Source organism: Peromyscus maniculatus, chromosome 1 (genome assembly GCF_049852395.1).
Source record: "Peromyscus maniculatus bairdii isolate BWxNUB_F1_BW_parent chromosome 1, HU_Pman_BW_mat_3.1, whole genome shotgun sequence".
Lineage (NCBI taxonomy): Eukaryota > Metazoa > Chordata > Mammalia > Rodentia > Cricetidae > Peromyscus > Peromyscus maniculatus.
The window spans coordinates 101891289-101909184 of NC_134852.1; the positions used below are offsets into that span (position 1 = coordinate 101891289).

At 37.5% G+C, this 17896-nt stretch overlaps 1 protein-coding gene across 9 annotated transcripts in view; it reads left to right on the forward strand.

The window, feature by feature from the left end:
* Window positions 1-17896, forward strand: part of Dlg2 (discs large MAGUK scaffold protein 2) — a 1859766-nt gene that overhangs the window by 361825 nt on the left and 1480045 nt on the right. For all 9 annotated transcript variants that reach the window (XR_013043174.1, XM_076547134.1, XM_076547135.1 and 6 more), the window contains one exon: window positions 15345-15419. Coding sequence is in view for 8 of the 9 variants with exons in the window: in XM_076547134.1 (XP_076403249.1) it covers window positions 15345-15419 (75 nt within the window). In the remaining variant the exon portion in view is untranslated. The remainder of the gene's footprint in view (window positions 1-15344; window positions 15420-17896) is intronic.

Consider the following 17896-nt stretch of genomic DNA (forward strand, 5'->3'; position numbering starts at 1 on the left):
CAATGTCTCCATGTTTAGAGTTATGTGGGTGTTGTCCTCATCATTGGGGTCCCTCTGTCAGTTTGTTCAACATTCTTATCCATCAGGGAAATGTAAATCAAAGCTACTTTGAGATACTATCTTACACCTGTCAGAATGGCTAGGATCAATAATGCAAGTGACATCTCATGCTGGAGAGGATGTGGAACAGGGGAACACTCCTTCATTGCTAATGGGAGTGCAAACTTGTATAGCTGTACAGAAATCAATATGGCAGTTTCTCAGAAAATCAGGAATCTATTTACCTCAAGACCCAGCTATACCACTCTTAGGCTGTTCCATCCTACCATAAGGATATTTTCTCAAGCATGTTCATTGCAGCTTTAGTCAAAATAACTAGAAACTGGAAGCAACCTACATGTTCCTCAACAGAAGAATATTTAAACAAAATGTGGTACATTTATACAATGGGGTATTACTCAACTGTTTAAAAAAAATAACATAATGAAATTCACAGGCAAATGGATAGAATTAGAAAAGAATCATCCTTAGTGAAGTAACCCAGACCCAGAAGGATGAATATGGTATGTATTCCCTTATAAGTGAATATTTGCCATTAAGTCAATGATAACCAAGTTAGGTAATGAGGAGGGATCTAGGAATTATGCCTGGATCTTCCTGGGAGGGGGAAATAGAATAGATTTTAAGGGTGGACTTGGGGGCATAATGAGGATAGGAGTTTGAGAGATCAGATGTTGGGGGAGATGGGACAGAGGGGGAGAGTGTGGGAATAGTTACTGGAATTGGGGAGAATTGGGGGCCATATGGAAACCTAGTGCAGTGGAAACTTCCTGGATCTATGAAGATGATCCTAATGAGGACTCTTAGTACTGGGGGATATGGAGTCTCAACTGGCCGTCTCTTGTAGCCCAGCAAGGTTTCCAGTGGCAGGTCTGGGCTGCATTCAATTGAGTTGTTGGCCAAGGAGGTCCCACCGATTTTTTTTTAACTGACATTAGTATTAATGTAGGGTGGAGAAAATGAGAGCTGTGTCTATATGTGTTAAAACTAATTTTATGCTAATTTTAATGACATAAGAAAATTGGCCTAACTTGCCTGTGGTCCCTCAGAGAATTGAGTGTGGAGCAGCTGGACAGTAATTGCCATGCAGAACTGAATTTATCTTAAAGAGCAGGGCAGCATGGTGTTTGCCAATGCAGCCTTTGGAGGTGGATTTCTTATAGGGCATATTAGCTCTTCTATTTAGTATTCCTCTGGTTTGCAAATATTACTTAATTAACCTGTCTCAGTTTTCTTATTTATTAAATGAAATAGAGTTTCATGGAGTTAGATTAAATGCAGCATTCATTTCTTCCAAAGATAGTTACCAAGCTTACACTATGTGCCAGCTATTATTCTGAGCAGAGAGGAATAGAACAGTGAGTGAAACAGGTGAAACCCCTGCTCTCTTAGGACTTACATAATGAAGATATAGACTTTTAGTGAGCACAAAGAACAAACAGAATTTTAGCTATAAGAACTTCTGTGATTTAAAATGAAGTAAATCTAGGATGAGGAATGGAGAGGGGCAGAGAGCTATTTTAGACAGGGTAAACAAAGAAGGCCATTCTGAGTAAGTTCTGTAAATGAAAAGGGAAGAGATTTGTGTGGATATTGGTAAAGATCATCCCAGAAAAAGTGAACAGTTATTATGAATACACGTGCACAGATTAGTGTAGCTGCTGCACATTGCAAAAAAAAAAAAAACCAAAAAACCAAAAAACCAAAAACCAACAAAAAACAAAAAACAAAAAACAAAAACCCAGCACATATATAGGTATAGGTGTCTCCATTCCTCCTCCTCTCCCTGCTCCCACTCCTCCTCCTCCTCCTCCTCCTCTCCCTCTTCCTTCTCCTTCTATTCCACATCTTACTCTTCCTGCTCTTCTTTCTAGTCCATCTTTTTTTTTTCTGAGAGTCTGACATTTAAGGATCAAAATTCACTGAGAACAGCAATTCAATTAGCTGGTTCCTGTCTTATCGAGTTTCTACTGCCAAGTTGGGATGGGAAATTCCTTTGATATTAGTGATCAGAATTTCCGAGATTTATAGGTTTGTTGGTGAGAAAAAGATGCCAAATGTTTTTACTTTTCTCTGCTAGTGTGCATTCAAAATTAGTAACAGATTAGAAGCCTAGGACTGTAACCCCCACCACCATTTTATTCTAATGCTCCTACCTGCACATACCCATTTCTGTAGATCCCAGCAATTCAATTCTTGAGATAACTTTTTATAGGACAGAAGGTTGTGTGAGAAATAGCTTTGACACTAAATTAAAAAAAAGTCAGAATTTGGAGTTCTATATGCCCAGCAAGTAAGCTGAAACAAAAACTTAGAGGAAAAAGTTTACTCTCTCTAGTCCTTTAAGCATGAATAATTCCCTTGCGACACCTCTGCTCCATGGGTAGACTGCCACTTGCTCAGGTGTCACTATAGTAAAACAGGAGTTGGTCTTCATTCTTTCCTCTTTCAATTCCAGAGAGCCCCAGCCCTATTTACTGTTTTCTTTATCTGTCCTTCATCCCCTTTCTTACTGAGTTCTGTTTTGTGTTCTCCCATGAGTTTCTGCAATAAAATCTGTTTATTATTTTGCCCTTTCTATCTTCCCACCTTTGCACATTATCAACACTTTGTAAGGAACCTTCCAAATATGTGAAGTAGTACAAATACATATTAAATTCACAGTGTGACAAAAAATTTCAAGGTTTACTTGTCCCCTGTTGTTTTGGTATTCAATAAGGTGTGTTCACCACCTAAATAAAATATTTCTTCAGAAATCATCGGAGTTTTAGAATCTGAAGACCATCACCTTTCAGTCATTAACCAACTACAGTCAAGGATATTTGGCTTCCCTAGGGTGCTGGACAATTCCACTGTTTGTTTTCTTAGTGTCTGCTCCACTGCTTACATGGAATGCCTTCTAAACTCCATAGCCTGATATTTCCCCAACATAACCTTTCTTAATATTTAAGGGTCATATCACATATAGATTTTGTGAATAACTCCCTTGACGCTATGCTATACGACTGAGCCAGCCATGCTTCATCTACTTATGTTATGTGTATTTGTTTTTTGTTTGTATCTCATTCTATAATTTGTTTTCACATGTGTGTATCTCATTCTAGAATGTGAGTTCTGTGAAGACAGGCAAAGTTTCTTAGTCACATTCTGAGCCATCCACCTAGCTTGGTACTGGGCGGTGTGATAGATGTGTTGGTTCACTCTTTTACAGGCATTGATGTGTATTTCAATGTTGAGTAAGTAAATCCATGAATGGATGGATTTTAGCTCCACAAACATGAATGTTGATCCTCTGTGCATATAGATACACACTACACTTGAATACTTTAGTTTATAACTACATTTATACATTCAGACAAGTGTGTATATATATTGTGTGTAATATATATTTTACAATAAGTAGATGAAAAAGAACTATTTTAACATTGATAGGTAGATATTTCAGCTGAGACATAGATAACAGGTGAACTCATCTGTGACTAGGTGGAAGGCCTGAAATGATGCGTGAACTGTTATTTCAGTTTGAGAGAAACAGACTTAAGAGGTAAAAGTCCTCACACACATCATGGAAACTGACAGTTAGATCTCGTCTATATTAAACCATATTATCATGATCATAATTCAAGTTTCTTTTATTCAAGTATAAAGATAGGGGATGTCAACTGCACATTTTTTATTTAACAAAAACTAAAGCAGTCAAATAAAGCTTTGGGAAAAGATTGCCAGCTCACATCCATCTAACTACACCATGATTTAATGTAATGTGATACTTGCTCTTGTTACATGAGAAAATAATTTGACTTGGTAACATATATAAAACATGCTTACCATAAATATACTATGGGGCTATAATATTTTAATTATGCAGTACATTCTTGCTATAAGAACATTGATAATGGTCCAAAAGCTATTTGATGTGAAATTTACAAATGGCTTCATCCTCCCTAGGTACCTGTGCTCATCCTTCCAAACCCAACCATGAGAGAACTGGTTAAATTGTAGTGTGTAACAGTATTACTTTTAAGTCAAGTGTGCTCAGTTTCTAAATATGAGCTTGTCTAGGAAGCTACTCACAGAGATTCTGCCCTTTCTTGCTTTTCATTTCAAAGAAAAAAATGTATCAATTCCATTGAATGATTTTACCCTATGTAACCTCTAAAAGAAACCTAAACCCACCATGATTATCATTTCAGGCTCACGCATCTCCCCACAGGTGACACACTCTACACAAGGGGCCCTAGGTAGCTGTTCCGTTATTCTGTGGTTGGACTTTAGGTAGTTTCAAATGTTCCATAGATAATATGATGAGGCCCTTGAGAAAAGTGACTCAGAATAATGGAATAGTTTTATAAGAAGAGAAACAATCAGTGGAGAATCACTTTGAAGACCACTTAATTAAAGTGGAAAAAGAATATTCAAAAGTTACATTTCAAGATATAGATCACACTACTTATCCTCACTAGCAGTCATTTTGGTTGTGTGAAAACACAAAAAATTAAGATTTTTGGCTTACCTCACCCATATTTCATGCTATTACAAAGAAAACTAGGAATATTTAAAAATACTCTTTAATTTTTGAGATTATAAAATAATTACATTTCTCCCTTCACTTTCCTTCCTTCAAACCTTCCCATATACCCATCCACACTCTTCTTCAAATTCATGGCCTCTTCTTTCATTAATTGTTATTGCATGCATGTATGCATATGTATATACATGTATGTTCCTAAATATAACCTGCCCATGCTTTTTTAAAAAACTTGAAAATCATTTCTTAAATAAGCTATGAGTAATAATGTTCAATTTTACCCAAATAAATTCTCCATCCTTGTTGTTGTTATGAGTTTCTTGGGGTTCAAGCCATGGTATTTTTGCTAGCTTTTTTTTCTTAACTAAAACTGTCTGAATTAATACACATGCAATTTACTGCAGCACTGTGAAGTGCTATTTAAATCAAGGATGGATCTAATTGCTGGTTCTTCCTGGCTGATGGCTTGGTATTATCTATGGCACCTGATCCACAAAAGGCTGTGCATTCTTCACTGACTAAAAATTTTCCCTGAATACATATTTATAGATGTCAGATCACTTCATCTATACAAATATATCAATTGACTTCACTTATTTGTTGTGTTTTCACATAATTTTAAGTATCTGAGTCTTCTTCTGGGAAGAGAAAATCCTGTACATTTAAGTTGATGGCACTTCATGTCTAGTTTTCAGAAAATACCATCCAACATATAGGCATGTTTTTAAGTCCAAGAAGATGAGAGGAACAAATTGATATGAATTGCATCTTAATAGGTTGTAATTATGTCTTATCAAATGCTCCACTTTAAATCTTTTATTCTTTAGGAATGGTAATTGTCCCCTTTTGACTCTAGTTATTGTAACTTTCAGAAAGTAGAATTGTAAGTTTCAGGGAGAATTAAGTCTTCCGCCTTCTTTTCTGTATCTACAATAACAGTGAGAACAAAATAAATTGTTCTCATCTAGTTTCTGAAAGGCACTTTTTTTCCTTCTAAAGATTGACCTTGCTGGGGAATCCTGAAGTTTCACATATTTTTAACTCTTTATTTATTAACCCCAAAAGGTTTCTTTATTGGCAAATTTTAAATATATTTGGGAAAAAGAATGTTGTTAGATATTTCTAGAAACTTCGAGGCCAGCCTGGACTACCAAGTGAGTCCCAGGAAAGGCACAAAGCTACACAGAGAAACCCTGTCTCGGAAAAAAAAAAAGATATTTCTAGAACTCACAGTCAATTCTGTTTTCACAGGACTTTGTAGTTTATGGTATAATAGATGAGACCTTGCAGTGAACAATGTTCTAAAATTTTATTTGAGGGAGGAAAGATCAACTTTAGTCCATTTTTTGTTCATCTTCATTGTAGGATGCAGTGTCAGAATGTAAATATTAGTTACATTTAATGTACTTTATGAAACTGTGTTTTAAAATCCTTGACTCCAAAGCTTAGGTTATTGTATATAAATGTACAGTGTGTATGATGTATAATGTTGGAGATTTAGAGCTTAAAGGAATATTGACATATATCTCTACAGAATGTAAAAACCACATTGTATTTCTTAGAAATATTAGCAGACCAGTGATTACAAGTTTAGTATCCCAACTGTATAGTCAACTTAGATTCCCAAATTTAGTCATCTTAGAACTACCCCAGGTTTTTTTTTTGGTGTGTGTGTGTGTGTGTGTGTGTGTGTGTGTGTGTGTGTGTGTGTGTTCTTTTTATTAAGAAAAAGTTCCAAATGACACTAAAAGCTGAAGTTCTTGGTATTTGCCGAGCTGTTTCTCACACTTATTCTCATTTAATTTTCAAAGTAATCCTGTGAGGTAAATATTATTATTTTATACTCAGAGGTGAGAATATAAGCTCAGAGGAGCTAAGTGACACAGGAGACAGATCTTTGCTAGGGAGCATTATATAAGTCAAGCATTCCTCTTACTATTTTACAATATGCATAGCACCTTTACACTAGAGGTAGGTTTTGGTACTTTATAAAAAAGAAACTCAAACTCATAGAGGCTAAACCCCAAAATAGTCTAAAAGCATAACTAATAATTAATACTCTGGCATTCTAGCCCAGATACAGTGGGTTCTTCTTGGTAATAAACACTTTCTTGACAAACTTTCAGGATAGATATGATGATGAAGAGAATCAGCAATACACTTAGAGTGCTTGACTGTTAATGGGTGCCCATAAATGTTACTTCAGAGAATTGTTTTCTAGTCCCAACTACCCCTTCTTTCTTCCACTGTAATCATACAATACTGGAATCATATAATATATTCAAGTCATAGCAATGGATTCTGTTGATTACCATTAAAAAAGTTCAGTTTGAGGTTTCACAGCCTACTTGCTCTCATTAATTTGTGCCAGTAGCCATCCTTAGTTGTGGGCAGGTCCCTGTAGAGGTGGTAAGGAGTTGGCAGGGGGGCGGAAATGAGCCAGGCCATGGTGGTGGTAAGAATCTTGTAGCCAGACTGATTAGCAGCCAGAGTGCTTCTTTATTTATACAGAATTTAGAAAGCAGGGTTACATTCATGATGTTCCAAAACATAGACCATATCCTTTTTGGTTTTGGACATATGTTTCACTTCCTCTTTCTCATCTTTTAGTCATCATTAATAAACTATGACAGAACAGAGTTATTTTTCCAATCATTTTCTCTCAAGATTTGACATCATTGATAAACAGAGTTATTATTTTTACTCATTAACTTAGAATCCAAATTTTAAGAATCTAGAGGCATATGACAACCTGTTCTCAGGCTGGTAGCTTTGGTGGCTACAGGGACATTAGACCTAAACAAAATTTCCAAGCCAGCCTGGGTGTATTGCCATGTCCCAAGCATTGTATTATTAACTCTTAGTGGTCAGAGGGCCCAAGAAAAATCCTCAGGCTAAAGCTGCTGAAGTTATTATTCAAATTCTGGTATAATACGATGTTTATATTTTATATCTTTATAGAATTTGTCTATATGTCTAATCCTGGCATTCTGTCGTTTCTTGGTCATGTGACACCTCAGTGACTCTGAATGTGCTAACTTTTCTAAAAAATGGAGGTCATGACATTTCATTCTTTTTTTTTTTTTTTTTTTTTTTTTCGAGACAGGGTTTCTCTGTGTAGCTTTGCGCCTTTCCTGGAGCTCACTTGGTAGCCCAGGCTGGCCTCGAACTCATAGAGATCCGCCTGGCTCTGCCTCCCGAGTGCTGGGATTAAAGGCGTGCGCCACCAACGCCCAGCGACATTTCATTCTTTTATCATCTTTCTACTCCATACTTTGCTCATCAATATGTCTCTATGTAGGGCAGAGGTATATGCCATGTAATTGCTGTAATTGCCTGAGTGTATAGTGGGAAGAAGCTTGTAATCTGAACTGTGGCCAACTCCTCTAGCCCACCAAATCTTGTTGACCTTTTTGAGTTTACTTTGTTTTAAATATCTTGTTCCTGTGTAAGTACAGGGACAGATGTTTCAAGAATGTCTCATAGCCTCATATATAGATCTCTGCCTTCTTTATGTGTGTCATAACCTCTAAGGTGTAAGGAAGACCTTCAAGTAGATAAGGATATTTCCCTAGAAGCAGGCAGGGGGAGAGGACTTTCGTGGGGGAAGCTTACAAGCAATGCTCCTGAGAGAAGGCATAAATGATTCATAATTTTCTATTAATCCAATATCCCCAAATTGTACAAATATAAAAGTCCCTCAAGTGTGCAACTGGTGGAGACAGGTTAAACTACACAACTATCTCACTTATGCATAGGGCCCAGTCCAGTACTGTGAAGATTCCACAGCTATTGGTCTAAAATGCATGAGTTCCCACTAGTTTGGTTGTCTCTGTTAGGTGTCTCCTGGAAGTAGGATCAGGATCTATTCCTGATGCATGAACTGGCTTTTTGGAGCCCACTACCCATGGTGGGACACCTTGCACAGCCTTGTTGTGGGGGGAGGGGCTTGGGCCTGCCTCTGCTGAATGTACCAGGCTCTGTGGACTCCCCATGGGTGACCTTGTCTTGTTGGAGGAGGGAACCGGGTATGAGTTGGCGGGGGGAGTGGAAGGGGCAGGTGGAGGGAGGAGAGGGGGAAATCTGTGATTGGTATGTAAAATGAATAAAAAAATTTCTTAATTAAAAAAGAAAACCAAAGGTGGCATGGCATTCATCATGTGGCTCAGCTTTGCCTGATCTTTGTCAAGCAGATGTGCTGGCTTTATGACTTTTACTGTTCCCATCAGATATGGCTGTGGCAAATTTGGGTACCTAAATCATTAAATTCTTTTCAAATTTTGAAATTATAATATAATCACAACATTTCTCCCTTCCCTTTCTCCCTCCAAGCCCTCCCATGTAATTCTCCCTACTTCCCTTTAAATTCATGGCCTCATTTTCATTAATTATTATTTTATGCATATATATATGTACACACACACACACATACACACACACACACACACACACACACACACACACACACATATATATATATATACTTATTATAGACTGTTTAGTACATAAATGCAACCTGCTCCATTCATATAATGTTACTTGTATATTCAGGACTGATCATTCGGCCCCGGACAACCAGTTGTGTTCTTTCCTGGGAAAGACCACCTCTTCCACTATCAGCTTTCCTCAGTTGCCTATAGTTCAGCATCCCAAGGTTATGTAAGGTTGAGGCCTCATGAGCTTTTCTCTGTGTACTTTGGCATGGCCATTGGTGTCATCCTTCTTCAGCTCGTGTTTGGGCAGCCATGCTGGTGAGACTTCATGGATGTGCTTCTGATATTACTCGACACACAATACCACAGCATATTACCTGATCCTCTGCCTCTTAAAATCTTTCTGCCCCCTTTTCTGTAGTGTTCCCTGAGACATAGGCATGGGATTCTTGAAGATATGTTCATTGAGAATGGGTTCCACATTTCTACATTTTGTTTGGTTATGATTTTCTATAGGGTGCTCTCTCAAAGAGCCAAAGAATGCCTAACAAAACTCCCTGTACCAGACATGACAAGCTATTGTTTGATTTGTTGGATAGGGATACCTAAGAGACATCAAAAACATTTAGCCTATTGCTATTACATTTGGTGAATCACTAGAGGTGGACAGTAAGTCCCTATTGCTGAACATATCATGCACTTCAGAAACAGAGCCCAGAGACCTCTTAACTGTAACTGATATGGATGTCTCTACCCTGAGTACTAGCTTCCATGGTACCAGAAGGTATCACAAAAACTTCCAAAGGATGTAGACAACCAACACCATAACCCTCTATCTATGATTATGAACTTATGAACCACATCAACAACCAACATGACAATAACCCTAATGGTGCAGTACTGGGACATCTATGTTGGTAGTAATCAACAGCTCTCTAATTGAAGTTAAGACCCACTCAACAAGAGGGAAATCATATCAGGTACAGAAAACCTGGCTAACTAGTGAAGTCATGGTTATTGCAAGAGAATCTACAATCACTAATTTACTAAACCAGCACAAGCCCTAACAACAAACTATAAATATTTGCCCATAAACCCACAGGTACATGTAGTCTTTACCCCTCATCCACAAAAATTATCTTAAAACATGATTTTAATGTATCATGTTAAGCCTTTATTTGTATTAATTAGTCACAAACTATACCTCTGCTAGCCTTGTCTATTGCCTTCCTAGAGTCTCAAGGGGAGTATGAGGAGACTCGGTGCCATGATCCCTGCCCCCTGAATGGTTCTTGTTCTCAGTATTCTATACAGAAGGACCCAAAACATGATTTCTGTCTTAGTAATTGTTTCTGCAGAAACGAATTAAGCCAACCTCTTTAAAAAATCTTTCAAAATGCAAGAAAATAAAAGCAAAGCAAAAACACAATAAGACCAGGAAAGAATAATAAGAAACACGTGTAACTGGAGCCAAAACTGAAAGGAAAGCATATTAAGCTTATTGTTTACATTTCTAAATAAGACAAGAGACTAGACTAGACAGATGAGGCAACAGGCTCAAGAGTACAGTAGTTAGACCCACTTTATTGCAGGCTCCACATTGTTTGCTTTTAATGGCTAAATGTCAGTGGTCCCTACCTTGCTCTGTAACTGAAAACTTGAACAGTTATATGACTTTATAATCACTTAAAAGAAAGAAAGATCTCGTAATCATGTAAAATCACATATCTACTCAATTCAGTTATTAAAATTGTCCAGTCCTGCTGATTATGGTGGCTCACACCTTTAGTCCCAGCACTCAGGAGAGAGAGGTAGGTGGATCTTTAAGTTTGAGGCCAGCCTGGTCTGAGTTCCAGGACAGACAGGGCTACACAGAGAAACCCTGTCCAAAAAAAAAAAAAAAAAAAAAAAAGCCAATCCCAAACATTGTCAAAATTCCAAATACTTTCCAGATGAAAAATTTCCACTGTGGAATCTTCAAATCAGACATTGGTGTTGGGAAAAGGACTTTTAAATTCCATTTTTCCTCCTCCACTGTTTACCACTGGGTTATTAGTTATTATCTTACAAAGGCATCTGACTAGAGATATTTTCTCTTACAGGCCCTTGTGCTCTTTCAGAAGCTTTCTCTTCTGAGTTTCCTTGACTAGATCTACAATGTTATTGATGCATTTCTTTTAGCTAGACATTTTGCATCACTCTGTCTTAGATAAAGGGTTATATTAGCAGACACAATGCCTCCATAATGAATTGGATGGTCTACCTTAATGAACAGTGGACTTGTGGGTTGCTTTCTGTTGCAGTACCAACTTACTTTATTGCCTTATTGTTTAAACTTCTAAGATGGAAGCCAGATCCAGTATATTGCCCTAAACCTGAGATGATTATACTTAGCCTTAGATAGAAGACCATTGATTTCCACTTTATGAGACATGAAAACTCTACTTCTCTAGGGAATGTCTCCTGTTGCTACTAACTATCCAATATTAATATATGCTCATCACAAAAAGGGTGGAGTCTTGATACAGATTCTTTGTTATTTCTCTGAAAATTGTGTGTGTTGTTTAGTGTCTCCATTGACTAGGATATGATAGAAAGGTATATGATAAATGTTAAAATCAGAAAAGTATAAATAAAGAAAAGAGACTTGGAGACCTCAACCTACATCAACCTGTTCTACTATGAAATGCCAAAACTTATTGATAGTTTTTTCCTCAAGGCCTGTTGTTCAAGGTTAGTATTGCTGATCCCTGCATCTCAATCTACAGCTTTAAACATTGGAGGTGAATGAATGAAAGGGAAGAGGCAAGTTAATTTGCAGGAGAATTTGTTATTAACTTTGACCTCAAATCTTTGTTTGCAGAGCTAGTCAGGCTCTTGAAAGACTAACAACATTATCTATTTTTGGCTTACCAATTAAGCTAGTGGGAGAATATCCTTTCTTCTACTATTCATATTGATTCTAAGAGGCCAGAGATCTGGAAAGTAGGAAATACTCCATAATGTGGCATTCCATAGTGTGTATATTAAGTATAGAAAAAGATTCTCATGGAGAATGAAGACTTTGAGAAAATTCTCTATAATTCCTTTCTCTTTCCACATCTGGTGGCAGTTCCTCTAGTCCATGTCATATCTGTTTCCTTTGAAGGCCCAGCGAAGTGATAGCTAGAACATGGACTGGGTTTTCACTAACCATATAAGTATAAGGCTGTTTAGACCATCCTGTCTACAGTCATTCTTTTTTTTTTAATTACTCAAACCTAGGGGGAAATGTCCTGTTGGTATTCAGTCAGACTTGTAGATAACCCTTCACTAGACCTGAATGACAAGAGCGCTCAGTAAAGAGTGCGCTCTTTGGTAGAAGAACTGTGTTACATTATTGGAGGAATGGGGTTTGGAAAAGATCCATTAGCTAATGCAGCGCTCTCTCCTCCCTTGTGTCCAATAGATCCCTTCATCTTACAGGTCAGAAAACTTAGGTTAAAAGTGTTAAAATGGCCTTTCCAATGCTCCACAGATTATAGGTTAGTGGGAGTGGTATACTATTATACTGAAGTACAAGGTCCAACTTTTCTTCCTGTCTTATTCTGTGCTGGCCACATAGTTATGAGCTAAATAGGTTTTATGATCACATACCATCTCTAGTAAGCCTTTTATCTGGCCTGAAATGTTTGGTTAGAACATTAGGGGAGAAAGTTGAGTGTCAGATAACAGGATAAGAGAGATATGCCAGCTTTCTTCATTGTGTGCTTTAGTAAAAATACATTTTATTTTTGTATCTATCATGTTTTTTGAGTAATTACATTGCTCATACAACGCACATACTTACTGGATTTCCCTTTTTGCCATACACTTAATAAATATGTACAAAATGTGTATAAAAACCAAGCTATCACGCCCTTCTCTCCAATGTCTTGGAATCGTCTCAGGAGAGGAGTTCAGTGAATTTATGAGCCAGAGCTGGTGGAGGACTCAAAGGCGGCAGTATCTTTTGGATACATCAGGGAATTTGCACTTATGAATTCAGAGACATTTGACAGCATGCACAAGAGCTGTTCAGTTTCTAGCCAGACAAAATTCCCCCCATGGAGCCGGGAGAGCTGGAGACAAAGTTTCATCCTTCTTCTACCAGGCAGCTGCTTGAATAAGAGACAGGTTGGCCTCATTCCAGTGGATGGCCACATAAGCTAAGAGCATTGTGGAGACAACAATTGGACTTGATGTGTTTAAAAAGCAAACTACAACTACCACCACCACCACAACCACTACCCTCCCACTACCCCCCCAATAAAATCCCAAGAGAACATGAGTTGGGTGGATAGGGAGGTAGAGATGGTCTGTAAGGAGTTAGGCAAAAGGATAGTAAATACGATCAAAATACATTGCAGTTTATTAATCACCAAAGAATCAATAAAACTTCCTTTTAAAAAACAAGGTCATCAGGCTTGTATGGCAATTGCTTTAACTGCTAAACCATTGTACTAGCCCAATAACTAGCATTTTAATAAGATTCTTATTTCAAAAGCCTTAAACCTACATATATATATATACATATCTACATATCTACATATCTATATCTATATCTATATCTATCTATCTATCTATCTATCTATCTATATATATATATATATATATATATATATATACTAATTTATCTAGCACAAATCAAAATATAAAAAAAGGTTGGTATTTAGCATCTGTCCTTGTATGTTGTGGTGATCTGAAGAGAATCAGTATTCATCATTGATAATGTTCCTGCTAATTTGTCATGATAATAACCTTGTTTTACACACTTGATTACTAAGTACATCTCATGACAACAGGCACATGGCCAAGCTTAGCATGATAGTGTGGTCATCTCATAATTGAACAGTGTGCCTTGTGGGCCGTGTTAGTTCTACATGTCATGTTTTGATTTAAGTAAGAAAACTGAACATAGCTGAACATAGAGATTGATGGTATGAATTTATTTTTACAGTGACTTTATCCAAAATCACTCATACAGAATTTCAGAGCTTACTGCCACCTTAAAAGTAAATCACCTCAATAAAGAGTGCTTGGAAATTTTTTTTTTATATTAGTGAAACAAAAATGCCCAAATATTTCCATTATAAGAACATAGAAATTGGTAATGCAGAATTATATTCAGTTATATCAGGATTATTAGAGTTGTTGATGAGATGGAATCATATTTAAGATAACATTTCTTTAGTCTAATGGAACAGATAGAAAATAAAAACAACAGAACCAGCTTCCTGTAAAAAGAGTATATGTGGACAACAGTCAGCCAGATTCTTAGTAGTGTCCAAGTTGTGCTCTTTCATAGCTGGATGAGGCTTGGGTAAGTTGCTTAGCTCTTTTTTGCCTCTGATGTCTCCCCTGTATAATCACATCATAATCTCTATTGGTATTCATTTTATTCAATGTGGTTACTAATAATTATCTAATAGGTCCATACCAACCCATGAAAACTAAGTGGCTTAATAAATTATATCTGTGGTTTTAATGATAGTTACTAATATCACAGGATGCCTCTGTCCTCACTATTGAGTATACAATGAGAGAAATACAAGATGCTTTATTAGAACCTCACTCCCGTTAGGACTAATCATTATTACAGAGATGAAATAGTAGTGTCAGTTAAAGGGGCACTTTATTTCTTCCTAAAAGGCCAATTAGAACTTCAGTTAACAGGATGAAAATATCAAGATTTTAATTAGAGATAAATTACTTAAACAGGAAAGACAGTCTTGGAAATGGTTTAGAATTTCAGGCTGCTGGTTCTTTGAGCAAATCGTCTCATTTCTCTTCACTTCTGTCTCTGATAAGGCAAGAAAGGCCTTTATAATCTATATTTTTCAAGTCTAAATTCTGGAGTTCTGAGAAACACTTTGGAGAGAATCTCACCACTAGCATCTGCTTAGGAGATGGTGCAGATAAGTCTTTCTCTGCCTCCACTCCAAAGACATAGGGTACAGAGCTTGTAAAATGTTGACCTGAAGAGAGTCGAGTGATTCTGTGTCTGGAGTAGGGCTGTGTTCCTAGGGTTCCTGTTGGGATCTAGAATGGCAGCTGCTAAGTAAGCATGGTGCCAAATTCCTAGTCTCCAGAGTAATGAAATAAAACACAGGATAATTCTTTATGCCTTGCTAAGAGTAGAAATATAAATGTCACTTTCTGTAAGACTGCACCAAAAATCATCCTCAGAAGTTTCTGCAATACTTCTAACTATGGTAATCTGCCTAATGATAATAAATGTGCCAACTAATGTATGCTGGTATATGTAATATATTCAAAATAACACAATTTTTAATTATTTCCAGCAAAACCAAGGCAAATGCCCAGCCCAGAACTGTTCAGTGGAAGCTCCTGCATGGATGCCTGTTCATCATTGTACCGTAAGTTACTTCAAGACTGATTAGATTAAAGGAGAAATAATGCTTTATTCTGGAATAACCTTCCTGGAATGAGGTAGAACATGGTCTAAAAGCCTAGAGTAGAGCAAACATTTTGGTAGGAAAAATTTCTTTCAGAAAGAAGTGCATTATAAAAAGTCACCATGATTAGGGAATCTATTTATTTGTTTTTGAGTCAGGAAACCTTGCAAAGTACTTCCCTAAATGAGATATTGATGAGTTATATTTGCATGGTCATTAAAATGAATATATTTGCACATGTGTTTTTCTAAATAGCTGCACATTCAGCAGTATTTGATTTTGAGATGCCTTCGAGAAGATGCTTTTACTTTATCATTGTTTTGTTGACTGCTTAATCGTGATGAGTAAATGGACTTGCAATTTCCAAGTCTTCCTGGCATAATAATAGACTCTGCATTTGTGTGGACTCTTCTATCCGAGAATTATCCAAATGCCTTTGAAATAAACAGGTACTATGTTATTATCCTTGGGTTGCAGATTGAAGACTTAACCACACAGGGAGTAAGAATAGCACATCAATCGTAGAGCTAGCAAGAGATGCCAGATACCCTACCTCTCCTTTTCATGTGCTTGCTCTATTACACTGTGCAGTGAAGTGAATGAAAGAAAGGGACGGATTTGTACGATATTCTCTTGCACGTGCATTGCCTGATAGAGATGACAGTGGTGCCTCTGGGAATTATCTTTGCTATAACTGACAGACTGCCTGAAATGAAATAATACGTGTGATGGGGACAAGAAATCTGAAAGCTACTTTGGGGCACTTCTCTCATTTGACCCTCCCTGCAGGTAGTTGGGAAGTAATGTGTGGTGCCTCTTAAACACCTGCATCTGCTGTCAAGGTACAAGCTGCTGAAAGGGGCCACTGAGCTGCCATGGTGTGGCTTATGCTATGTGGTAAAGGCAGTAGGCCCAGGGGAGGCTACTTTATGTTCAGATCCTGTAAAGGACACAGCTTCCTTCCTTGGATTTGAATGTATGTGGAAGGAAGGCAAGATGGAATCACCTTTAGTCAAGGAGATGATAAAGCTAAATTTTGGAGGAATTCCTGCTGTGCAGAAGCAGCCTAGACTTGCCAAAGACTTAAAGAATAAAAATGTCACATTTTTGTGAGCAGATGGCCAGAGGGGAGCTTGTGCACAGGGACTCTGCTGCTGCCAGTGGGAAGATGAGTTTTAATAATTTTAGTTCTTCATCAGTCACCCATCTTATTGTGTCCCCGATGATATTATCTTACAACTAATGTTTCATACATCTGTTTATTCAAAGAGGCTACATGCTCTTCAGGGTCCTGATGCACAAATTCCTAAGTAAATCCTTTTTCATGGGAGGGTCCCTGATGACTGAGGCTCTGAGCTGAATCTTTAGTATGTTGGTTTCTTGGTAAGTGCTATATTTGAATGTGGGCTTTGGTAAGCTTTTTTGTCACTCAAAGATTTCTTTACAGAGAGAAATAATGCTGCTATCTGACTATTTGGGGTCAAGTTTCCATTCTGGAATCAAAATAACTTACAGATGATTTCTCTATAGGGTTATTGGTGTGTTATATTTTGATTATTATTAAACTCAGCAGTATTTGATTTTAGATGGGTCCATTTGTACTTTTCATTTCACACAGTTTTGAGAAATTTATCTTTAAATTAGACAAAATTTAGCAATTCACCCACTTATGCAAATTTCTGGTGATATCATCATGAATTAATTTCCCTTTTCTTTTTTTTTTTTTTTTTTTTTTTGGTTTTTCGAGACAGGGTTTCTCTGTGTAGCTTTGCGCCTTTCCTGGAGCTCACTTGGTAGCCCAGGCTGGCCTCGAACTCACAGAGATCCGCCTGGCTCTGCCTCCCGAGTGCTGGGATTAAAGGCGTGCGCCACCACCGCCCGGCTAATTTCCCTTTTCTTATAATCATGAATAAAGTATTGTTCCTGTTCTACCAGATATAGCCATGTGTAATACCAATAACAATTTTGACCTAAAGTCCAAAGTAAAAGAACCCTGGCAGTGCATTGTTAGAATATGGTCTTTGGAGTTACTGGAAATAGTTTTTTCTTCTTTATCAGTACTCTTAGGAACTAGAGGATTACAATCAAGATCTTTTTATTATAGGAACTGAAGAAATAAGTAGATGACTACATTTTAAGACCCTTCTTTTTTTATTAAGAGATTTTCTATTCATTTTACATATCAACCACGGATTCCCCTGTCCTCCCTTCTCCCACCCCCAGTCTTCCCCCCCAACCAACCCCGCATTCTCACCTCCTCCAAGGCAATGTTTCCCCTGGGGAGTCAGCAGAGCCTGGTACATTTAGTTAAGGCAGGTCCAAGCCCCTCCTCCCTGAACCAAGGTTGAGCAAAGTTTAAGACTCTTCTGTGTATCATGAGACAGTCATGGTGACACTAAAAAATCTAGTTCTCACCTGTGGTCAGAGGAAAGCCTCAG